Genomic DNA, 25628 nt, shown 5'->3' with positions numbered 1-25628 from the left:
TGCGTGGTGTCATGGGCTCAGAGACGAGCTGCTGGTGAATTTAGTGAAAGATGTTTGCACAGTCAAGCCTCTTTACAAAAAAGCACAGGAACACCGATGTCAGTTTGTTTGATTTATTGTTGTTAGAAGCTCATATATTTGACAGATGTCTCAATTATTTACTAAACAATTAACTACAGTAACAATTACGATTCATTTGCATTTCAAAAAAAAAAAAAAATCATTTTAAATCATTTGATCTGCTTTTACCTGCTCAATATGTATCACCGGCTTTCAATGCAGTCTTTGCAGTAAAACATTCAATTTTCTTACTTTCCAGAATCTCAGTCGGAGGAAAAGTTGCTTAAAACTTTTTTGCCATTTTAATCTGTGGAGAAAAGGCAGGAATAATGATTAGAACAATAATCATAGCATGAACGTCTGAATACAGAAATCTACTCTTAGGATAAACCTTACCTCTAACAACAAGTTTAGTGGAACACTCTGCCTTTCCCAAAGAGTTGACCGCAACCACCTTATATTCACCACTGTCTATTGGCCGCACTCGGAGGATATACATGGAGCACACTCCGAATGAGTTGGTGATGTAGTAGTTTTTGTCTGAGTTGATGCACACGTCGTTCAGGAACCAGGATACCGAGGGTGTAGGACTTCCCCGGACAGCGCATGTCATGTACAGCTGATAACCTTTAGGTGGAGCGTGGACTTTGAGAGGAACCAGGATGGATGGGTGCCTCTCAAAGGAAATGTCCTTAGAATTAAATCCTTTCGAACTTACATGAACTTTAAGGGAGAGAAAAAAACAGACATTTTTTATTTAGAAATTGATTGTTACTTAAAATGCAAGATGTTACTGTGATTACATGATGAAACATTGCTGAAGAGGGGAACATCCCACCTCTGTTGCTGTTGGCGCCCCATGTTGGTGACTGAGACGGATCTGAGAGGCCAACGTCGTTCTTGGCGTAGATCTGGAAGTGATACTCTATCCCGGGAAGGATGTTGTTGGCTGTGTATGTGTTAGCGCTGAGGCGGTCTGCCATAGTCCTCCACACTCTGCTGTTGGAGTCATGTTGAGATACCACATAGTACAGGCGGTCGTCGAGCTCCTGGTCGGGAGAGGGCGCCCACGATACCACCAGTTTGCCGTGGACCGTCTGCTCCAACTCCACCGGTCCTGGAGTCTTGGGTTCATCTAAGTACAATAAGAAGCAGGTTATACTACTGAGAGAGGAAAGAATCGTTTTCTAAACCTTTGTCTTATTTGAATTATTTTTCCCCCGAGTTTTGGGGAAATGGTTTTATTTTCCAATTGACACCGGGGTGCCAATACATTTGTGTTTTTGGCATTTAATAGACAAAATGTTTCCCACCTAATACGAGACATTAACTAATGTTCCTGAACAGTGGAACACAATGAGGGTAATTGAAAAAAAATCTCATTTCTAACAGCTACAATCTTCCTTTTAAAGACCTGAGGGTTATGAAAGTTACATACCGTTAATTTCAGCACAAAATAATTTCCACCAGTAGTTTCAGCACATAAATGCCACTTCTGTTTTCATAGTCTAGCACTCTGTTACTTGTCCTTACCTGCGACTCTAACCTCAACGTCAAACGAAGCCTCGCCCACAGAGTTTTTGGCTGTGATAGTGTAGATGGCTGAATCTGACCGCTTCGATGAGGGAATGACAAGCTGAGACATTCCCTCTGTATTAATGATATCGATCCACTGGGATAATGGCTCATCCTCCTTCACCCAAGTGATCTGAGGTGGAGGCTCAGCCTGGAGATATTAACGTCAGATAAATGAGATAAAGTGTGAGACATAAGCAGTCGCATCACAATGTGGTAAACTCATCACTCAAGACATGACATGGCTGGATTGGGGCATAAAATCCAACAACTGGAACCGACTGATGGATTTTAGATTTACACCGAGCAGCAAGGACACTGTATGCAAACCAGATTTTGGATTTATTCATACCTCATAGCAGATTTTGACCCGGGCAGAATTTCCTGCTCTGACGACAATGAAGTCCTCTGGATCTTTGAAGCAAGGTCTCACTGAAAGGAAAACGCAAGCTCACAGATTATGAAACGCAGACAATATGTGGTGGGACAACAAGGTTAAATCATTGATGTGCACTGTGAATATGCTTTTGTACGTACTGTTGGGATTCTTTGCACACACCATTGCAGAAGGAGGGCTTAGATCTCCAGATCCTGACTCGTTGATTGCCGCAACCCTGAACTCATACTCCGCTCCCTCCGTAACATCTTTAACAGCGAACTTAGCATCTAGATATAAGATGAATAGCACAGCGAGGACAAAAGTCAGGGGAAAAGGAGCATTTTTCGCTGTCATATGTGATATGTATGCTTTTGTTTCTGACCTTTGATAGGTTCGTTGAGTGCATTCAGGGCCATCCACTCATTTGTGTCTTTCTTTCGCTTCTCTACTTGATAACCGATGATCGGTACCCCTCTGTCGTCCTCTGGAGGGGTCCACGTCAAATTGATACACGTCTTAGAGGCACTCACCAAGTTGGGAGCACCGGGTGGACCAGAGAGTACTAGGAAATGATGAGTAGTCTTATTAATCATGTAAGCGCGTGTTTAATGATTAAGAAGTAATTAAAGACACGAAATGCATTAAGAACTCCATGGTGTTACTCCCTAACCCTTGCACAAATAAATCCTCTGAGATAAACCTGTTTTTATTGTGGGATTTCTACAACAGCTGAATTGTGTGACAGACAATCTGAAGCCATCACAAAACCTATCTAAAGACATTTTCATTTATTACAACCTGAGGGAGATTATCATGGGACTTGCTGAGGAAAGCTAAATGAGACTTCTTCTTTCCTGCACTCACTCATTATGCCAGCCATAATGCTGTCAGCTGTCTCCAGGGCATCACTGAGGCCCTCAGGGTTCTCTGCGTGGATACGGTAGTTGTATTTCTTTCCATGAGTCACATTCCTGTCTCTGAAGGAGGTCCTGTCAGCTAAAACATCCCCAAGTTTCATCCACAGACTCTGTCCTGTCTGCTGTCGTTCGATGATATAGTTGGTGACAGCCGAGCCGCCGTCGTCCTTTGGAGGGTTCCATTTGATCTCGATCACAGATGAGGTGGTTTCGACGGTCTCCACTGGACCCTCTGGTGGGCCTGGGCGATCTGTCAGAACAACACAGTGTAGCATTTTATATGCAGCTCACACACTGGTTCCTAGTAAGGTGCAAGTTTTGTATTAGATTCCTTGATTTTGTACCAAGCACGATAAGCTGAGATGTGGCCTCCACAACTCCAAATGGGTTTTTGAGCTGTATTTTTATTTCGCCTGCATCTGTCCGCAGGCAGTCTCTGAGGAGCAGGCGGCTGTGATTGGGCTCCTTCACGATCTTAACTCCTCCCCCATCTTTGATCTCGGTGCCATCCTTAAACCAACTGACCATCAGAGATTCCTGAGGAGTGTAGGGCATCTTGAAAGCAGCATTCTGCCCCACTCTTACTATCACAGGTTTGGCGAACTTGTGAAGGTCGTCCGGGTCAAATTCCGGTACATCTGTAAAGCAGAGAGTAATTAAGTTTAATGCATTTTGCAGCAGCCATTTCGTACATGTTCTGCAATTAAGGGAAGAAAGTAAATCATACCTCCTACAGTAACCTTTCCTTGTGTACTCTGCTCCCCTGACACAAAGCGATAAAGTCCAGAGTCGTCATCTGTGCAGCTTTTAATTGTCAGCATGTGAGAGGTTCCTTCTTTGGTTATGCTGACCCTGGCACCTGAGTTTAACTAGCAAATTAAAAGGAAAAGGGAGACCTTGAAACTTTTCTGTAATGCATAACTTAAATTTAATGAAGTACTTGTGAACACCATTCCAGAGACCATTTGTTAATTTGCAGTTTATACTGTTGTGATGAAATATATCACGGTTTAAAGATTGTCTTAGTGATACACTTACTCTAAATGAAAGTGTGAGATTGCAAATTGTAAGATAGTAATGACGTAATATGGTAATAACAGATATTCATGGACTTGACCTGCTCTCCATCTTTGAACCAGGAACCATCACGCTCCATGTTCATCTTCACAGGTAATTTCGCTGTCTTTCCACGAAGAAGGTAGTTATCCGAGAGTCCACAGGTGAAGACGGGCTCTGGACAACGTGAAACAAAGTTACCCTTTTCTTTCCAGGACCATCATACTGAAGCTACACAATTTGGTTATAGTAATCAACCTTTTATAGTGATCAATTTGTCCCGGGACAAAAGTAATCACTATAAGTGGTTTCCACTGTATTGGAAAAAGTCAATATCAGTCGGGGTCTAAACGTCATTGTTGTTTTGCACAAAAGAAAAAGGTTAATGATATTGTATGCAGTGCTAATATAGTGCATAGTTTACATATTAGATCAGGCTGTTCTGTTCGTAAAGTTGATGTTAAATACAAATGACCGTAAGAGGCAAGTTAATGATTTTAAAATCAAACATAATTACTACAAGCAGCAAATATAAAGTTTTTGCAAACCTTTTCAGAAACCCAGTGGCCTAAAGCAAATCTTTTAGTCTTTGATTAGTCTTTTAATATCGGCGTTCTTGTTTGTTGCTCAGAGGTAAATATCTGGCATACCACCTCCTGCAACTGCCTGTGGTGGATCACCACCAATGGCTTCCTCAGCTGAGTGGATAACAGCAATAACAAGAGTAAGTCACGTGAACGAGCTTTGTTCAGTCACCTCCTCAGTTTTGTTTGCACCACTGTCTCTCTTACCTTCTACCAAATCCCCCGCTGCTGTCGGTGGTTCATCTGAAGGACAGGCAGTTTGTAAACACATCTATTTATCTCGGCTTTAAGTATTAATTCATAATACCTTCATAATACCGCACTTGACATTGTTATGACCATTTTCCAAAGTATGCCATTATGTCATACGTTTTTGATTGTGTTTTTCAAGGTTTTGGAAAGTGTTATAAAGAGTTATTTTAAGACATCTTAATGTGTCTGGGGGGGGTTTAGAAGTCAGCTGGCAGTGAGATACAGGATCAATGTTAAGGTCATGTATGTTTTACAACTGTCCCAACCAGCCTGCACTTATGTCTCATGATAATGGTATCAACAACAAGACCAGACATGACCTTAAATGAGATGGATCACATAACTCGGGTATGTTGCAGATCTCAAAATAGCCTCATGTGCTTTGCATAAAATATTTAAACACATTTAAAAGCACTTGTAATCCTATGTTATCAGTCTTTTCGCAATTATTCATTCATACATCTCATCTAGTAACTGTGATATAAGCTTGAATTGAAATTTAAAAGAATAAATTGTGAATGGAGATAATAAGTCTGCATTTATCAATTCCCTTCTTCCAATGTTTTAATAAGTTACAGCCTTACTCAGTTTGAGTGAAATTCAAATCAGCACAATTAAATCTAAATTAGAAAAACAAAATCGCTTGTTTAAATCCTGTCATTCATCTTTAACTTCATGCAAAGCTTATCTAAACAGTTTCTTACCTGTGATCACTTCCCCCACAACTGGTGGAGCCGATGTCACCACTGCCGGCTCGCTCACTGTTTCAATCAAACATTACAACTAGTTAGTGGTCACCATTATCAGCAAATCGTCATATTAAGCATTACATGCAAATTGATACAACAAAGATTAAATCTCAATTAATTCTTTATTTAATTCATTCATTGTTTTGTGTATAAAGTGACTGTATATAAATAATACATGTCTGTTATATTTTCTTATAGCCTAGGCTGACTTCTTTAAATTAGCTTATTTAGACACACTGAAATACAACAATCTTGATGTTTCCTATGGTTTGTAAAGTTAAGAAAATATATACAATAGTTACAAAAATCTGCTTAAAGAGAAAGGCAGGAACTAAAATACATTAAATAGGATTAAACACAATAACAATCCTGTTTAAAAAAAAACCTTACAGCCTAATTCTTACCTGGTTCGGGATCTTTTTGTGCCTGAGCTGCAGGAGCTGCAGGAGCGGCAGGAGCGGCAGGAGCTGCAGGAGCTGTAGGAGCTGTAGGAGCTGCAGGAGCTGGAGGAGCTTCAGGTGGAGGCGCAGCAGCGGCAGCTTCTTTAGCAGCTTGAATCTGTTCCTTTCTTTCTTCTCTTTCTTTCACTAGTTTAACTTGTTGTTCTTGGGCCACTTTCTGCAGGTCCACTCCAGCTCCTCCAGCCCTCGTTGTTTTCCTTGCTGCTTTTTTCCCCTTTGGAGCATCTTTGTCAGCTGATTTAGGAAAAAACAAATTATTTGCCATGGGTTTACATTTTAAAATGCCATAATATGACTGGACCCAGCCACATTTTTCTCAATATCACTCCCTTACAAACTTGATTATTATCAGTCAGTCTTTTAATGGAGTGAATCTTACCCTCAACAACAAGCCATGCGTTACAGGATTTTATTCCTGCGCAGGCTGAGTAAATTCCTTTGTCCACCACCATGCAGTCTTTGACCACCAGTCTGTGAATGAGCTTGTCCTCTGAAACCTCGATATCGTGCTTGTCCCCTTGTTCCAGTGGCATATTCTTGCCAAACCACAGAATCTTGGCGAAGGGGTTTGACAGGACACACTCGAACACAGCATCTTCTCTCTCCTTTGCCTTCACTTCCTCAAGTTTCACCAGGAACTCCACCATGGGGACTTCAAAATAACAAGTTATTAGTTTTATATCAATAATATTATCAACATCTACATAGAAAAAACATTGTTTTCCTTTGCTTTAATTAAGGTTAATAATTAACTGTATGCAAGTATGAAACTTACTTTTAAATTCAGTAGAAAATATATTCACATCCTCTACATCCAACTGGTACAGTCCAGCATCTTCTGGCATAAGGTCCCTCATACTGAAAACATACTTTCTCCCCACTTTCTTGAGGCTGTGCTTTATCTTGTCTCCCAACTCCTTTGTATATGGAACCATTACACCATCCTACAGGGGAAATATACAAGAAATATTCACTTCTGGGTTCATGGTTGAAATTGAGGGCGACTGCTCCTGATTTCTTTGGGGTGACTCCCCCAACCTGTAATGCGGTGATATGTAGAAGGGCGGCTGGACGTGTAATTGTGTTTCCACACTAACCTTGTAAAGGAAGATGTGGCTGCTCGCGTCAATAAGATCCATGTCGACCTCAAAGGATGCGGAACCATCTGCATTGACTTGAATAGGCCTCAGGTTACACAGTTCCTTGATGAACTGGGACAGAAACGGAATAAGAAATAAGTATCAAGGGGAAAGAGAACTGACTTTACCTTCTGTTATCGCAGCATGTGTAGTCGATATCACGTCTCATAGAAAAAAGCAAATCATCAAACAAGTGTCACAAACCTGAGCTTGTTCTTCCTCCCTCTCCTTCTTCATTGCATTCAGTTTCTTGAGCATACATCGGAAGTCAGTGATTCCAAACTCTGCACAGATTCTCTCGTAATCTTTCTTATCAGCGCTGATTAAGAGCTCCCAAAACTTCGGATCATTCTCCCCGTCTTTTTTCTCAAGTTGCTCAGACTTGGGACGGATCTTACTGGAAATTGAAAATAGGATGAATCGCTTAGACAGTCTTGTAAATCTGTAGAAGACACCGTTAGTATAGAAGCTCAAACGCACCTTCTCCTCTTTAGCACATTCTTAAAGTTTTCTTCAGTAACTTCTGCTGTTTGTTGCTGGTTCTTCTTGAAACCAACTAAAGGCAGAAAATAGGAGAATTAACTTTATCATACAGTGTTTTTAAACAGCCTGCTGAGTGTTGAGCATTGGAATGAGTGGCCTACACCAAAGGGTTTTCAGTCGAGAAGTATCACATTTAGATAAAAGTGTAAATCACCTTCTATCATATTTCACATTACTTTTTCTTTTGCATTGCCAACAAGTAGCCCTTACCCTCAATAACATTCAGTACGACCGTGACCGTGGCTTGTCCATATTCATTTTTGGTAAAGCATTTGTAGATGTCAGCTTGATCCGGCATGACATTTGGCATCTGAAAGAACCAAGACATGCTAAATATAATGGATATAATAATAACTGTGTTAGTTGGTTTAATGCAAAGTAACACCGCTTCCACATTTTCTGTTTATGTACCTCCAAAGGCTCAATGGTCAAGCTGAAGTAGGTTAAAGTGTCACTGGTCTGTGAGCAGTTAAATGTTTCCAGTGTGTGTTGATAGGACTGACTTCCTTCAGAATGTAAAAAAAAATCAAAGTGATGGTCTGAAGACCAGGATGACCTTGATGCTATTTATTTCTCTATAATTTTCTCCATGCTGCTGTACAGTATCAATGCGATTTGATAACCCCATATCGCTTGCCTCAAATGTATGCTCATTGGAATTGGCATCGTATTTGGTCTGGTATCTTGAAGTATCAGACACATCTCCATTGTTTCGGCCCCATGTGACAGTTGGCTCCGGGTCTCCGGTGACAATGGCTTTGAAAAAGGCAAATTTCCCTGTAAAAAAAGATAAAAAGGTCACCTCATGTTCTAAATCACCTGGAAAAACAGTAGTATGATTCTTATTAATATACACAAATACATATTATAGCTTACACTTTAAAAACATAGAATTCGTGGTATGATAACACAATAAATCATTTTTTGTTGGTGCTGTTTTTACTCCAAATCAGGGTGAGTGTGTGTGTTAAACTTTATCCGACTCTTTTATGCATCTAGGTGTTGAATGTTGCAAGGCTGTGCTGCTAATGGCCTTTCACACAAATTCATGGATTAAACCATTATGCAGAATCATGTAAATTCCCCCTTGGAGTATTTTGTGTTAATAATGATTCTGTAGCAGTCAGTCCTACCCTCTTGGATGGTCAAAGCAATTGGCTTGCGGGTGAAGTCTGGGTGGCTCTTTCCTTCTGGCAGGGTCTCAATAAACTGTGTAATCATCACGCCGGGGACTCGAGATTTTTTCTTGAACCCCGCTGTCAGTGGAAAATGAAGCATCAGTGACACAATACATTTGGCACTTAAAACATCGAAAATAATCACCATGATTATATCCAGCCGTCAATCTGTTGTTGTTTTTGTAAATCAGATCATCACTCGCATAAACAATGTGGAGACCCATTCTAATACATGACATATTAGAATGTTTCATGTTACTCAGTTAATCGTCACTTGGATCTCAACGGTACATACATGTGGCTCTGGTGCAGTAGATGAGTCTTGTGTCAGTCGACATTTGCATTTATATTACGTTTATCTGTTTAACCTTTTTTCTTGGGAATCCATGCCTGATATTCAACCTGAGAGCAGATATGTAGTGATGCATCCACATATCTTTGCACAGAATATATGTGCACGTAATGTACAGCATACTGCAGATCAGCTTTTCATGCCTTCAGCAGTATGGAGATAAAAAAAACTGCTGTTGATTACCATTACAATTCTCTGCATCTGGACCTGATAAGGCACACGGGAAAGAGCATGTACAGCACACGTCAACATGGTGTTAGAATTAGATTATGGATTGACATGAAGTAATTCAACTGAGAGACGAGAAAATGCTGAAGAAGAATGGGTGTATACCTTATATATACAGTCTATGGTGTATACACTGATGTCTTTACTGTCACTTGCCAATATACAAAAATACATGTGCTTATGGGTTCGGCTGTCAAGTATTATAACTCCTCTGCTGTTCAGTGTACAGTCTTTTGATCATTCTCCAATTAGTCTTCACCTACTTTATAACCTCCCATTGGCCTTGAATACACAACGTGCAGTCAAATGGTTTCTGATGGAAAAATTGTGGACTTTCTGAAGAGAGTTTTATTTGAATATTACTATAAATTACGAAAGCAAATGCTTTGTGACAGAGTAGGAGCCTTGATAATGAACCAGACTCAACCATTTGATGCATCAAACAGATACATAATTCCACAAATTATGACAAGTCAATCTTTCAAAATTTTCTTTAGATTGATTCATTAAAGGTTCAGTGTGTAGAATTTAGTGACATCTAGTGGTGAATTTTCATGTTGCAGCCGAATACCCCTCACCTCACCCTCCCCTTCCAAACATGGAAGAGAACCTGTAGTAGCTTCAGTTTCAGCCTTCTATCAATTCTGTTTGACTTTGACCAGAAAATGTGTCTTCTTATTTTAAGACGTGTTAATTGAAGATGTGAAATATGATTTTATACATATTTTGCACACACCTAATATGGCTTTCCTAACTGCAACTGCATCCTAAGATAATCAATAATAAACATGTTGTAAGTTAGTGTAAACTGTTGTTGTTATAATAATTATTACAAATGTTTCCTTTTAGATTGAAGGTTGTTGGATCCACTATTTACTTCAAACGATTCTCAGTTTTTCCCTTCAGGTTCAGATTACAGGCTTTATTTGGTTGCTTGTCACTTTCGTGTTTGCTAATGGATAAAAGACCAAAGATTAACTTCTCACAATCTTGTTGTTTCTTAAAGACTCCTGCAGAAAATAAGATTAGTATTCAATGTTTACCTTGGCCAGATGCGGTCCCATCCATCAGCTTGGCTTTTCTAAACATCCCGGCTCCTTTGATTTCAAGATTGATTTAGAGATTTCTTCGGAGAGATTTCTCCAACTATAAAAATAGGATGGAGAAAGTATAAGTACATTAGTTGCAGCTCAACTGATCAATTCAAATAGCAGGAAAGATGTTTTTCTCCTGAAAGAAAGAAAATCTACAGTAGACTTCCAAGAGACACACAATTTATTCAGGAGGAGATTTTAACAGAGAACTCCACTTCACAACCATCTAAAACCAGTGATGAAAATTTGAATAATTAGAAAAAAATAAACTTTGGCTTCATCTATCTTCAGTAAATGATTTTAAACCACATCATCTAATCATATTCTAAATTATTCTTTACTGCAAGACTCAAGAATTTACTTCTCAATCACAGTGTGGGTTCAGATGTTATTCTGTGGTGGAGGTGAGTGTGAGAATCGCCTGGAGCTAGAATATATTTCCTGGCAGTTCCTTCCCTGTACTGTTTATTCTCCTCACAACTAAATGTTGCTGACGTTGTCTGATCTCTTTGCTCTGAATGGATTCCTCCTCCTACAAGACCAGTTACAACTATAACTGAAAAACCCATGACAGGTGTTTGGGTTTGTGGTGGTAGTGAATCACTGGATTGTGCATTTTACATGAGCGGCAGAGTTATGCGTCTCTGATCTAATAGGAGAGCAGGGTGTAAAAGCAGTACAGCAACCAGACTGTAATATAAAGCCTCAAGGTGAATAAGCAAACAAACAGACACATGCTCTCACAGACTAACTGACTGACTGACTGACTGACTGACTGACTGACCAACTCACTAACTGGCTTTATTGTCAGTACTGGAGTGTCTGTTGCTTCCCGCTGTAAGTTTCCAACATGAATTCAAGCTAGAGAACTCGACTATACTTCTTTCAAATGTAGATTCACCGGCACATTAGCTAAACCAGATTGTTGGACCAATTTCATAGTTTTCAACAAACCACTTGTTACAGTGTTGACCATTCACACGTCGAAATTTCGATTTGTCAGCCGTTAAACACCTCTAACCCTCTTGAGTGTTTGCACAAACCCAGCAGCTCCCAGTACAGCCGCGTGATAGTCTAGAGTGTCGATAGCACACGGCTGTTGAAAGATGAGAAAAGTCGATTGTAATTTGATAGGTCACATGCCACATAAAACTGTTGAGCATCTCATCTTGAACATCTTAATAGGCTTGTAAATCACTGATGACACGAGTGGATCGTACAGAGCTGGATCCTGCTCACCACATCATCTATATCTGTAATCTGAGGCCGAAAGAAAAACATGTAATTGATATTAATTACACCCCGACTCTTGATAAATAAGCTTTAATTACCATCTTGCTCGGTTTTGTCAATACAGCAAAAATCTGTGTTTAAGTTTGTTTTATAATTTCCAGCGCTACAATGTGATGAAAAAAGTTTTGTCCCAATTAGGCTGCGACTACACTTGGGGTAAATAAGAGGAGCACTTTCCATGACTACAAATTGCATGCCTTTTTAAAAAATGTCTTAAACAGAGGTTGCACACAGTTCAAATTCTAGTACTCATTAAACATTTGAGTTGCACTTTCAAGGTTTAAAACTTGCTCCGTGTACTTGTCTTCTGACACGGTCCCACGCTAACGGCCCCCTTGCCGTGAGAGCTGATTTTTTATGGGTTTCATGTGACCAGTGCTGAAATATAGCACGGGACGGTGTGCGCAGTGACTCGAGAGCATCATAAAAATGCTTAAAAGGAAGACACAGCCAAGGGCATGTTCCAAAAGCATGTGGCTATCTATGGAGATGGTGCTGATGATGTGCAGACGCTGACAGTGGCATTTTTTTCTTAATTTGGGTTATGTTAAGGGCCCCTCTTGCCTTTTTTGGTTTGTAATCAATATTTTTCAGTAGTAATACAGAATAATATAACCCAGAAACAATTGTGTTGTGGTAAATATAGAAATATATTGAGTTTGAGAAAGGATGCTCCTAAAAAGTTACATTTTTAAAGCTTTTAGATGATTAAAAAGACATAAATTTGCCAAACGACTGTAATACTTAAATACCTTAAACGTCCCTTAGATATATAATATAATTAGTTTCTAAATATTATTGAAATAATTTGAGTTGTCACATTTACAAATTAAAGTAGTATTGGTAAGATATGGTGACCACACAAACTGCTATTGAAAATGGCCTTAGTGTATTTTTACATTTTCTAAATTATAGGAAATTAGCAAGACGACCTTTTGAATTCTAATTAACATCAACTAAAAACTGTGAAATAACAAAAAATAAAAACACATTTGTACAGAGCCACAAAATTAGGAAATATATATAATAGAAATACTGTACTATATCAGATCCCTTGACAGTCCAGGCAGTTTAATTGCGTTTACAGGCAGACACTTTAAACACTTTGCCAAATTAACTATTATAATGCTTGGACGAGATGTTAAGAGTGCATCAGTCGCAGGATTAGTTCTTTGTGAAAGACTGAAACCAACTTTCAATAGTAAAACACCTCCATCTAAGACTGGTGCAGATTGTGAGATGAATGATGAACTTACCTCGGTTCTCCTGTGATCCTCTTCAGTGGACGGCTTCCTGGTCTGATATTCGAGTGTTGCCTCCGATGCTCTACAAGCCTATTAAACCCTTACTGGAATGCCAATGACCCCGCGACAAGCACCCACGTCGTCAGACTTGGTGCCTGCCAAGAAAGGGGATTGCTTTTTTGTTTTTGGCATAAATCACAACTTCTAGCAACGGGGGGGGGGGAGGGAGAGCCAAAGCCTTACTCTGGGATGACCATGACCTCTGGTTGAAAAATGCTTGATCAAATAATTTTTGTTTTTTCCGTTTGGAAAATTGAATTAATCAATTTTAGATATGGTTATAAAACATAGGTCCTCTGTTGTGAATTATACTGGTTGTAAAAAATAGTTTTTATTTGACTGTTTTTTAATATTCTCTCCTCATGGTTGGCATCCTGATCCTTTAAACTAATCATTTACAACTATTGATTATTGCTTTCACTTATTAAATCTTGGCAAGTCAAATGTTAGCAAGAGAAATGTTTGTGTAGCTTTAAATTTGACTTTTAACACAAACACCTTTTGGGTTTTTCGTCTTTGTTCTGATTTGTCAGTGTCTCTTATGTAAGTCAGTGTTGTCATAAGACGGAGCTGCTGAGTGTTGACAGCCAAGTATGCCCGTATTGACACTCTTGTGAAATTACAAGAACAACAAAACTTCATATGAATGTTCAGACGCGCTAATGACTCCTATTGTCTAAAAATACTTTGTGTTTATTGCAGCCTTGAATAGCAACGGTGACAGAATGAGCAATAAGTGTGATCTCATAGCGTCATTTGGCTGCAGACGTGTCTTTGGAGCGGAGTTCTTTTAACGTTACGACATTTCTTAACCTGACACACACCAGATGGTTTGTCACATAGAACCATCTGGGAAAGCTACATAGGAAACTGATTGGAGAAAATACAGACGTCGTTGAAGCTAATTGGGATAAAAGTTTCATCTTAATCTTAGTATATTTACTTGTTACAGATTGATACAATCATTAAAGCCAAAAAGAATAGTGAATTAGATATTCCTTTCGAAAGATTTAGTTATTTCACCATTTTTGTTCACCAAATCCTCCTCTTCTTGCAGTGGAGGAATACATGACCCTGGTTGAGAAGTTCATAGATTGGTATGCTAGCAGCCACCTTCAGCTCAACATCTTGAAAACCATAACCTATATTTATAAAGATGGATGACATATCGCCACGTCCTCCCATTATCAAAAAAATTAAGCCAAGTTATTCTGGATATGCACCAATGGATCGACTTGGGTCAGCTTTTCCTTGTAAATGTCATTGATTCATTGTTAAAACAACATTGTTAAAAGGTAAGTTTGATTGGGTGGAAGTTTCTCCAAGGAGTCACAATTATCTCCTTCCAACATGTTGTTACTTATTGCTATTAGCAAACTTTACTTTCTTGGGTTGCAGGTTGGATTCACCTGTAACACAATGTACCACATTACCACCATAACAGTGACACAGACATTTTAACACCAGGCTTATGAGAGAATAAATAGCAGCTGGAAAAAACGAATACATTTTAAATAAGGTGTTAAATAAACAAATCATTGTCTTATCTTTAAAAATTACTTTTTATTTTTCATGTCACAGAAAAACAACTTTTCAAGAAGAATAAATTGATTACACACTTTGAGGGCATTTATTTGCATGTTATTGGTCGTAATAACAGAGCTGTGGTCAGTTTAGTCAAGATTGTGTGTGCGCGTGCGTGCGTGCGTGTGTGTGTGTGCGTGTGCGTGTGAGTGGATATTTCAAGCAGTGTAATAAAAGTGAATGCGAGGCACAGGAAATATGACTGTTCTCAGGCATGGGAAGCTGATATGAGGAGCTTGATGTTCTTGGAGGCTTTTATTGCAAAAGGTCACTGAAGTCAGGAGCTTTGAATTCTACCATAGAAAACAATGACAAAACAAGGAATGTTATATAACCCAACGCTGCATGGACGACAGTAACCTCATCTGTGTCTGTGTCGGCGGACTTACATTTTTCTATTTCTATTTCTATTTATTCATTGCAGCAAATTGAAATACTTCTTTTACTTTGTGTGTTATTGGCCTGTGGTCAGTTGCTTCTAAAAGCCAAAGCCAAGTACAGTCAACTCCCAGTGAAGGGCTGTGTCAATAACAAGATGCCAAGTGGCTACTGTATAATGGATAATTTTAGTCTGTCGCCGGACCCTTGCACAGGAAGATGTGCAGTTGTTTGCAAGGTTGCGCTTGCAAGTCATGCACAGGAATTTTTTTTATCATTTATGACTTTCTATAATAGACTCACATCATCCCCTGAAAGCGCGCGAACACATGTTCGCCGTAAAAGAGAAATTTGAAGCCATGTGACAGTTGGCAGAGCGGAGGCGGCTCACGTGAAGTTATAAAATGAAAAGACACGATATATTTACCTCCCAGTGGGCGACAGTTACGTGCCAAACTGAATGTAACTGCAGCAGACAAACCACTTCATATAGTCAAGTACTTGTAAAGCTTTGGGAAGGAAATTATATATTCTTAATTACTTGATAAATGTAAATATACAAATACAAAAGAAAAGTATATCTTAGTCCAATATAAACAAATTCAGCTTTATATTGTGATATTTTCACTAGCATGCTGACAAAAGTATTTATCTCAGAGTATCTTGCTCTGCATTGAGTGACAGACTCATGACTGAGTTCAGGTTGAAGTAAGACACTGCAGTTCACTTTGAACAGGTTTGATTTTATTTACATTTTGGAAAAATCCTTAATGATGAAAACATTACACATGAACACACAAAACCACTAAATTTGTATGATCAAATTGTCAATTCTCCAAGAGGTAGTTACTTCTGAAGAAACAGAAAAATATTCTTGTTCAGAAAACAGCAGATGGAAGCTTGTCACAGCTCAAGAAAAGAAGAAAAAAAAAAATAGGACCATAAATAAACATGTTTGGGTGCCGGATTAGCATTTCACTAGTGTTGAATCCCAGATGTCACGTCTCAACCTCCTCACTGCGTGTGGAGAATACATTTAGTAGATTTCCCACTTGACTACGACATTTGTTATCGCTTCCAAACACAAAAAGTCTATCTTTTAACCTTTATTTTTCTCATCAGAGTTTATTTAAACACATTAATACAATAATTCACAAAAACACTGATAACTGGAGGTTTCAAATGGGCAAATCCTTAATTTTCCGTTATTTTCCACTCGTCTTCAGGATGTCAGGACCGCAGCTTCATTCTGATGTGGAACGGGAAGAGAAGGGCGTTGTTACAACATATTCAGCCAGAGGATCAGAATAATACTCCAATGTGATGTGTTGGATTTTCTTTACCTTTAACAACAAGTTTCGTTGTGCACTCCACTCGGCCCAGATTATTTTCCGCTGCGACTGTGTAATCTCCACTGTCCTTCGGCCCGACTTTGAGGATCACCATGGAGCAGACCCCACAGGTATTGGTGATGTAGTAGTTGGTGTTGGTGTTGAGGCTGATGTTGTTCCTGTACCAGGTGATATGGGGTCTGGGATTTCCCGTCACTGCGCAACTCATGTAGCACTCGTACCTCTCTGGACTGTTGTGCGTTTTTAGCGGAACGGAGAATGACGGCGGCGTCTCGAAGCTGCAGTCCTTAGAGGCAGGGATGCTCACAGTAAATATTTCTGGGATTGTAAAAGAGAGAGAGAAAAGTTAAAAAGATGCAATTGATAATGATCAATGCAGTTTTCACTTCGCGATTGTCTTATTCACTTATCTCAATTCAGTGTGTATATGTGAGGATGCAACATTTATATGAAATGCTGTTAGTTTTAACGGTGCTTTGCAATCTGTTGTACAGTAAAAATGTGAAAAAATGAATTGCGACAAATCGGTGGAAGGCAGTTTTCTGATTATTCTTTGAAATGATCACTCTTACTTTATTATTTTTGGTATTGATTAATCTCCCAATTGTTTTTTTCTCTTTAAATTATTAATCCTATGAAGTGTCCATCACAACCTCTCAAAATAATGAGGTCAGATGCAGCAAATCGTCACTTTTTAGAGGCTGGAATCATTAATAAGGGCTGCAAATGGGGAAAATTGACCAATAACAGGTTTGAGATCCCAATGTGATATGGTCAAGTCTTGTCCAAAAAATTGTCGTTTAATATTGTGTTGATCAATCAGTTAAGTAATAGCTTACATTTTTTACTACACAATTTTGCAACACCGTCGTTTTAACCTGCCTTTCGCTCTCTTCACTTCCCACGTTGCTGACTCAGAGGCTTCGGAAAGCCCCATGTCGTTCTTGGCGTAGACCCGGAACTGATACTGTCTCCCCGGCATGATGTTGATGGCAGTGAACTTGTTATTGAAGAGATGGTCTGCCATGATTTGCCAGGTACGCTTCACGGAATCCCGCTTGGTGATCATGTAGTGCAGCCTGTCGTCTTTCTTCTCATCTGGAGACGGGGTCCAGGAGACTGTCACTGTCCCCGACACGTTCTCATCCAGCTCCACGGGGCCTGGAGGCTTGGGGTCATCTAGAAACGTGAAGGAATCCAATGTTTAGTATCTTTATGCATTATGTTTCTGCTGGCCACAGAGGGGAAGCCTGCATGCGCACAGTCGTTCTCTTTCTGAATGTTCCCCACATGTTGCTTAAATCCAAAGCAAATTCAGACTATAGTGAAAAAGTAAACACCTTTTATTTCTTTATACACTGTTTATAGTCATTCTTTAGTTACCATTGACTTTTTTTGCATAAAAATCTATAACTTAAATAAACAGTGTGTAAGATTTAGGTGAAAGGGACCTATTAGCCAGAATTGAATACAAAATAATCCTAGGGATATTTTTTCCAGTGTGTTTCATCTAAATTGTATACGTTGTTGTTTTCTTTACCCTAGAATGAGCACTTTATATTTAAATACTTTATAATCACATCAGAGTGGGTTTGCTCTAGGAGGCCGCCATGTTTTTTTACAGTAACCCAAACTTGACAAACTAAACACCTTTTGAGTTTTTGTGACAACTGAAGGTTTCCACAGGTTCTCTGTAATGTTTGGAAGGGGAGGGTGAGGTGAGGGGTACTCAGCTGCAACATGCAACTCCACCACTAGGTGTCTACACATGGAACCTTTAAACTGCCAAATATTTTCCTAATCAATTGATGAAATAAAGCAAAGGAGCAGAAGATATTTACATTTGTGAAGCTGAAGGCATTATCTATTTGGCTTTGCTGGAAGTGTGACCAAGCATTTTGCCTCTTTCAGAAACCTGAATGATTATACATACCTAAATAATGTCAGCTCCACACAACCTTAGCTACATATTTCACTTTTATCTGAAGGATAAGTTGAATTTTTTTATTCAGTGTACCTGTAATTCTTATCTCCACACTGGAGGTTTCTTGACCAACAAGGTTCTTCACAATTATGGTGTAGATTCCGGTGTCCTGGCGTTCTGATGAGAAGATCATTAGCTGCGATGATGTGTCCGTGTTGCTCACCGTCACATGCTTGGGCACAGGCAAGCCGTCCTTGAGCCAATTAATTATTGGTATTGGAGAGGCCTGTCCACAAGAGGAGATACACAGCTTAAACCTGGGTTGATACTTTTATACTTATTCATAAAATGTTTAATCTGCATTTTCGACGGGATATTGACTAAAACTTTTGTATGATTATTATACTGGACCTGAAAGTTAAAGTTGACTCGAGCAGCGTTCCCAGCTCTCATTACAATGAAGTTCTTTAGTTTTTTGTCAGTGAATTGAGGTCTCACTGTAACAATGTAGGAGGAGAGAATATTAGAGAAAAAGCGATTTAACGATGGTAAAATGTGTCAACGTTTGACTGTAGATAGTTAATTGTCGACTCAGTGTCTGCTGACTCACCTGGAGGTGGCATCGCAATGATGTAGTTGTCCAACTCTTGAGGCTCACCGTCTCCACCCTCATTGGTGGCTACAACTCTTACCCAGTACATGCCCATAGACTTCAGACCCATAATATTGTAAGAGTTGATAATGATTGCACTGGAGTTACAGCTACTCCACTCTGGGTTTTCTGCTGGTCTGAGCTCCACGAGGTATCCTTTGGCCTCATCCTGGACCCCTTCCTCCTCGGTGGGTTTCGACCAGCCCAGAGATAAGGTGGTGTATGTGGAGTCTGTCACCCTCAAGTCAATGACTTTACCAGGGGGCTCTGGAAGATTCAGTTGACGTGTCAGAAAATGAAGGAATTCAACAATAAAGCGGATTTCGGCCTGTTACTCACTTTTTGGATCTCTTGCAAACACGAATTCGGTGGGTGCGCTTGGTTCTCCTGCTCCAGAAATGTTGATTGCTGATACACGGAACTCGTACGCGAAGCCTTCAACAACATCCTTTACTGCGTACGTTTTCGCTGTTGACATGTAAAAATAAAGTCCCACTTTACAAGTTCGGATCTAAAATCAAGCCTTTAACAACCATAACACTGGAGATAGAGTCAATGAATGTGAAATGTGACTCCAATTAACCTTTAATGGGCTCTTCAGGCGGGTTGACGAGGCCCCACAGATTACTGCCGTTTTTGCGTTTCTCCACGTTGTATCCGGAAATGTTGGTTCCTCCGGTGTTAGTAGGTGCAGGCCAAGCAAGATTGATGCAGTCTTTGAAAGCACTAACAATCTTTGGCACAGAAGGAGGACCAGGGTAAGCTGAAACAACGAGGAAATGGAAAAAACGGTCACTTTTCAATTAGTTTATTAAAAAAGACCACTTGCTTTATTTGAGACTCACCCTTTGTCCCTGCCTGAATGTCGTCTGTTTCCATCATTTCACTGATGCCATGATCGGTTTCAGCCCTGACATGGTAGCAGTACTTTCTGCCATGATCCACATCAGAGTCCCTGTATTTGGGCTCTGGGCCAATCTTGCCTAGTTTTTTCCAGCTGTTGCGGCCGATTTGCTGTCGCTCCATGACGTAGTCAGTGATGGGGCAGCCGCCGCTGTCTTTCGGAGGCCTCCATTTGAAGTCAATGCAAGATGATGAACTTTCAATTATATCCGCAGGGCCCAGGGGTGGGGTCGGTTTATCTATAGTAACACAAAATAATAACTGTACTGATGTGCATGACTTTTATACAAATTAAGAACATGCAGTATCTAAGATTGCAGCTTACAAACCTAAGACATTAAGCTGTGTAATGGCCTCAGCTGTCCCACATTCATTTTTAATCTTAATCTTAATTTCTCCTGTGGTCCTGCGTTGGCACTTGGTGAGAACCAGACGACTGTTTGAGGAAGATTTTTCAATCTTGATGTTGGTGTCCTCAAACAGCTCCTCGCCTTCGTTGTACCACTGGATCTTCATCGGCTCCCGGCCAACAAATGACACATTAAACACTGCCTCTTTCCCAGATTTGATCGTGACAGGTTTTATGAACACAGCGAGGTCATCTGTGTTTATTCTTGGAGGATCTAGTAGAAAAACATACGTCTTTGAAAAATGAGAAGAGTATTGTACACGTTTTCACAGTGGTCGCCCTTTTTCTTTTGCATCTGATCACAGTACCTTCAATAAGTAGCACAGCTTCTGTTTTACGCCCATCAGCTTCACATCGGTACTTTCCAGCATCCTCTTCTTTGCAGTTTTTGATAATTAGTTTGCGATAAGTCCCGTCTTTAACAATACAGACGTCATCTGTAGCTGTTATCTGTAATGCACACACAGGCACATACGTTAACACACCTAACTCTAACAAGGTGGAAGGTGAAAGCTACAGCTCCATCATCTCTTAAATCCCTCACCTCTATCCCTTCTTTGTACCAGACTCCATCACATTCCTCACTGCTCAGTCTGCACACCAATTCTGCATCAGTGCCGATGATGGCGTTTACATCAGAAAGTCCACCGGTGAAGTAAACTCCAGGGTCTGAAAGAAAGGCAAACTTTTAATTTGGAACAGAAAAAGTACTTAAGATTATGTAATGTACTATGTTCTGAAGCCGCTCACCAATGACTGTATCAGGAACAAGTGGGCCTGCCCTCACTCTCTTTCTTTTCTCTTGACTAGGCTGCTCTTCTTCTTCTTCTTCAGCTTCTACCTTTTTCTCTGGTTTTGAGGGAGTAGATTCAGCTGCTTCGGACACTTCCTCATCCTCCTCATCCTCCCCTACAACTGTTTCTGCACCTTCTCCCTCTTCTGCCTTTGCCTTTGCCTTTACCTTTGCCTTTGCCTTTACCTTTGCCTTTGCCTCAACCTTTGCCTCTGCTTTTGGCTTCCCTTCGGCTTCGGCTTCGGCTTCTGCTTTAGCTTTGGCTTCGGCTTCTGCTTCTGCTTTAGCTCTAGCTTTGGCCTCTTTAGCCGCAGCAGCAGCGGCTGCAGCCGCAGCAGCAGCGGCTTGTGCCTCCGCTTTTATCTTTGCAATCATCTCATCCCTCTCTTTCTGTACCTTGGCATTTTGTTCTTGAGCTATCAACAACAGATCAGCACCACCACCACCACCTGCCCGGGTTGTTTTGCGAGCTTTCTTCTTTCCTTTTGCTTTTGGATCATTGTCCACTGATAAAAAAAAAAAAAGATAGACAGTACCAGAACCTTGTAAAGACGTATTGGGCATTTTTTTCATTTTTGATTGACTAGTGTTGAACAATAGGAAAAGATACAATTTGACAAATGTAAACAGTACCTTCCACTATAAGCCAGGCACTGCAGGATGCAAGTCCAACCACTGCTGCATAGATTCCTTTATCCAGTGGCTGGCAGTCCTTCACCACCAACGTGTGGATCAGCATGTCGTCGGACACAAGGATGTCATATTTGTCCCCTTGCTCCAGGGGGGTATTTTTACCCTTCCAAGTGATCTTTTTCATAGGTTGCGAGATGAGGCACTCGAACACAGCGTCCTCTCTTTCCTCTGCTTTCACATCTTGCATTTTAACCAAGAATTCTAAAGGGGGAACTGTAGGAAACACAAAATTACGGGTTAACGTGAGATCTGCTAACATTTACGTACATTTTAATTCCGTAAATGATAAATTAGGATGCATTATCTTACGCTTCAAATCAGCTGAGAAGATCTTAATTCCATCAACCTCCACTTCGTACAATCCTGCATCCTCCATGTCGACACCATTCATGCTAAACATAAACTTCTTTCCCACTTGCTTCAATCCGTGTTTTATCTCTGTTTCAGCATCAAAAGGGATCATAATTCCATCCTGTTCAAACATATGAGGTCATACAAATGCATAATAATGTATATTGTGTTGTATATATGTCACATTATATGCTTTCATCTATTAACTAGTAAGAACATATTTAAGATGAAACATCTCACCTTAAATAAGAAGATTTTGCAGATGGGCCGTTCAACTTCACACTCTGCATCACCAGTAGGTTTCAATTCAACGGCCTTCAGGCGGCAAAGTCTTTCCACCACCTGTTGTCCAATAGAAAGTTATTTGAATGTTGGTGTTCTTGTATTTTATGCCACTTTATTATGAGGCTGTGTCGGTTTACATGAAGATGAAGTTGAAACACACGTTACCTTTTCCGCTTCTTGCTCCTTCTCTTCCTTCATCTCATTTAGTTTTTTCAGCATCCAGCGGAAATCAGTGATACCGTATTGTGCACAGATGCCCTCATAGTCTTTCTTTTCTGAACTCAGCAACACTTCCCAAAACTTGTCATCGATTTCTGGTTTTTCCTCCTCTTTTGGCTCAGTGTCAACCCTCCAAAAGGATGAGAGCATAAATTACTTTAAGGTAATAATTATACATAGCAAGAAAAAACTAAGTAAAGTTTGCCCTTGACGTAAATCACAGCCATACTTACATTGTTTTCAAGGACTTTTTGAAATCCTCTGGTAGTTCTCGGACAGCTGCAACACAACAAGCAGCACGGTTACAGTTTTAATTCAGTGCACGATTGACTGTGTTATTATAAAGTAATTATAGTGTGTACCTGTTCTGGATTGTTGCAAAGCTTTACTCTTTTTGAAGCCAACTGAAATGGAAAGAAATACCTTCAAGTGAGACAGATGTAATATATCATCATAATAAATTAGTTTGGATTGAATATATCCTGAAATAGAAGCTAGTGACGCACCTTCAATAACATTAAGGGTTGCCGTGACAATTGCTTTTCCAAATTCATTTTCTGCCAAGCACTTGTATGTGTCGGCTTGATCCACCGATACATCAGGCAGCTGTCATTAGATGCATGGAGAGAACATTTTACTGAAGTTGTTTAGTTGTTGTTATTTGAAAGAAGCGTTCTTAGTTACACATCGTCATGACCTCACCTGTAGCTGCTGTTCACCAGAACCTGTATCGAAGGAGATGTTGTACCCTTCATCAATTTCTCCATTGTTTCTCAACCAGGTCACTGTTGGTGTTGGTTTTCCAGTAACTACTGCTCTGAAGATCGCCAGTTTTCCTACAGAATCGGCAACGATATTATCTTAGAAATCGGCACAGTCGAGTGAAATGAAGTTGAACACACGTATTTGACTTGACTTTACCTTCTTGAACTGTCATAGCGATTGGTTTCCGAGTGAAATCTGGCGTGCTCATGTCTTCTGGTAGTTCCTCCACATATTGGGTGATCATAACTCCTGGCACGCTCGACTTCTTCTTAATTCTCACTGTCATTAAATGAGACGAATGGCATTATTTACAATTGATGAAGAACTTAAAGAATCATTTGATTGAACTACATTGCTTTAAGAACGTTTCCAACAAATTGAATGATCTTGCAACTTGTTATTTGGCAATGTGAAGTGAAAATCTTTTTTTTACTCACCCTGCCCTGGAGCAGTTGGCTCCTCATCTTTAGATTTGCGTATCTTAAACATCTTGACAACAGCTTCTCTGTCAATGCACAGGTATTACAAAAACACTGTTTAGTTTGCATATGCATCATTTACTCAGTCTTTATTTTGAAAATTCTACATTTATGTAACAGATTAATTCGTTCCCATGTCAATATGATGGGATTTCAGGGTAATCTTCATCTGATGGAATGTCTTGGCCACTTGTTAAACTCCATATGAATTCCCATCTGTCGGTCTGAATCTCCCACAGATGGTCTGAATCTGCGCTGGCTATCGCTCACCACTGTTTAACTTGTGGATTAAGGCAGCTTGCTTACTTTAACAACCTGATGTTAATGCACTTTTAAGTAAAGCCTGTCCTTGGAGGAGACAGCATAGATGTAAAGAGACACGATTTATTCATTATTCCAAAAACAGAAAGTGTGTTAAATAATATTTCAGTGTGAGTTTTATGACGAGACGTCGCTGCTTAAGAGAGTGAAACTTATTTTGAGCAAATCGTGTAGAGATGCATGAGTTAGTAATTCGATCTGTACTATAAATGTAAGAATTCCTGAGATCACAGAGTAGTTGACATTCCTGAGTGACTGGCCTAGTTTTGCAGTCAGTAGGTCGAGGTATGTGTGAACCGTCTCTCATGACTCAATAAGTGGTGTAAACAGCTGACATTTGTCACAACCCTCTCTGTATTAGGTGCTGTTCTCTTCCTCCTTCACCTTTCTGAAGAAATTAGTTCATTAATTAGCAGATTTCCTGTTGCTGGTTGAAAGTCATAGTTTATAGTTGTCTCATTAAGTCAAAGTTGTAGAGATTATAAAACATTTTAATGACCATCTTAATCACGTTAAATGGCTTATTGTCATTATTGTTTATGCAGCGTACATGACAAATTATATTATATTAAATCAGCAAGCACTAATTTAATTATTTGTACTACAAAATATCTTAAAAACCATGAAAATGCTAATATTATACTGAAATGTGACATGTGATATAGAAAGAAAACTGTTTGTTTCTGCTTAAAGTATTTTTTAAGTATATTTATAACCAAGATATAATTTGAGAAGTAGAATTTGACCTAGAAAAAAAACTCCATGTTTAAATATTACTACTTCATACAGAATGTTGGATGCAAACATCTTATTGTATCCTGAATATAAAGTAATGAGACCACTCGGCCTTGTCTGTGTAAATCGTACTTACTTTTGATGATCTCATTAGTCCACTGACAGGAGCCTTTTGTTTTGGGATTATATTTGATGGCCCCTTAAACTATTCGCATTAAATTTAATAACGATTAAAATAAGACCCAAGGTTCAATGGTTTATTGCCTTATCACCGTGAATATTTTTGAATTTGTCTTCGTCAGCTTAGTTAAACAAACACATGAAAACCAAATTAGCAGAACCACCCACTCAAAAGCATGTGATACATCAAACAAGTGTAAAACAGATGCAATAACAAAGGGTGAGATTCAGCTGTTAACATAACAGTGCATTTATTAAACAATGAATCAAGTTAGAATAAAATTAATAAAATATTCGGAGTTCTGTCAAGTACCCGCATAGTTAACTGATTTGTACATGGTGCACTGCTGTGGACCTATATTTTTAGCTTTCCCGAGGGTTTTATGAGTGAACTGATTTATGAATAACCTGTCAGGCCCATGTATTCAATTTCTGAGCTCC

The 25628-nt window shown here is 39.5% G+C and overlaps 2 protein-coding genes across 2 annotated transcripts; both read right to left on the bottom strand.

Annotated features, from left to right (window-relative positions):
- Positions 1–99: 99 nt before the first annotated feature.
- igfn1.4 (immunoglobulin like and fibronectin type III domain containing 1, tandem duplicate 4) lies at positions 100–13257 on the bottom strand. Its single transcript, XM_034584540.1, has 23 exons — positions 13117–13257; positions 10517–10619; positions 8849–8971; positions 8353–8492; positions 7926–8025; positions 7653–7728; positions 7377–7569; positions 7131–7244; positions 6809–6977; positions 6413–6685; positions 5977–6267; positions 5528–5584; positions 4049–4164; positions 3659–3800; positions 3276–3569; positions 2879–3181; positions 2397–2576; positions 2173–2301; positions 1988–2067; positions 1594–1786; positions 899–1195; positions 457–783; positions 100–367 (listed from the first exon to the last, which is right to left on the bottom strand). The coding sequence occupies exons 2-23, from the start codon at positions 10560–10562 to the stop codon at positions 363–365; spliced, it is 3648 nt and encodes a 1215-aa protein (XP_034440431.1). The 5' UTR covers positions 10563–10619; positions 13117–13257; the 3' UTR covers positions 100–362.
- Positions 13258–15873: 2616 nt separating this feature from the next.
- LOC117761008 (immunoglobulin-like and fibronectin type III domain-containing protein 1) lies at positions 15874–23758 on the bottom strand. The gene is made up of 22 exons (XM_034584544.1): positions 23629–23758; positions 23410–23543; positions 23214–23313; positions 23070–23111; positions 22941–22986; positions 22654–22837; positions 22444–22545; positions 22162–22324; positions 21793–22065; positions 21117–21665; positions 20911–21035; positions 20675–20816; positions 20287–20580; positions 19900–20196; positions 19638–19817; positions 19394–19522; positions 19013–19321; positions 18814–18899; positions 18496–18688; positions 17361–17657; positions 16470–16796; positions 15874–16375 (listed from the first exon to the last, which is right to left on the bottom strand). Exons 1-22 carry the CDS (start codon positions 23756–23758, stop codon positions 16371–16373), a joined length of 4107 nt encoding a protein of 1368 aa, XP_034440435.1. The 3' UTR covers positions 15874–16370.
- Between the last annotated feature and the right edge of the window lie 1870 nt (positions 23759–25628).

This window comes from Hippoglossus hippoglossus, chromosome 5, assembly GCF_009819705.1.
Source record: "Hippoglossus hippoglossus isolate fHipHip1 chromosome 5, fHipHip1.pri, whole genome shotgun sequence".
NCBI classification, from domain to species: domain Eukaryota; kingdom Metazoa; phylum Chordata; class Actinopteri; order Pleuronectiformes; family Pleuronectidae; genus Hippoglossus; species Hippoglossus hippoglossus.
The sequence above is the reverse complement of the archived record's forward strand: the minus strand, read 5'-3'. Positions and strand labels throughout refer to the sequence as shown.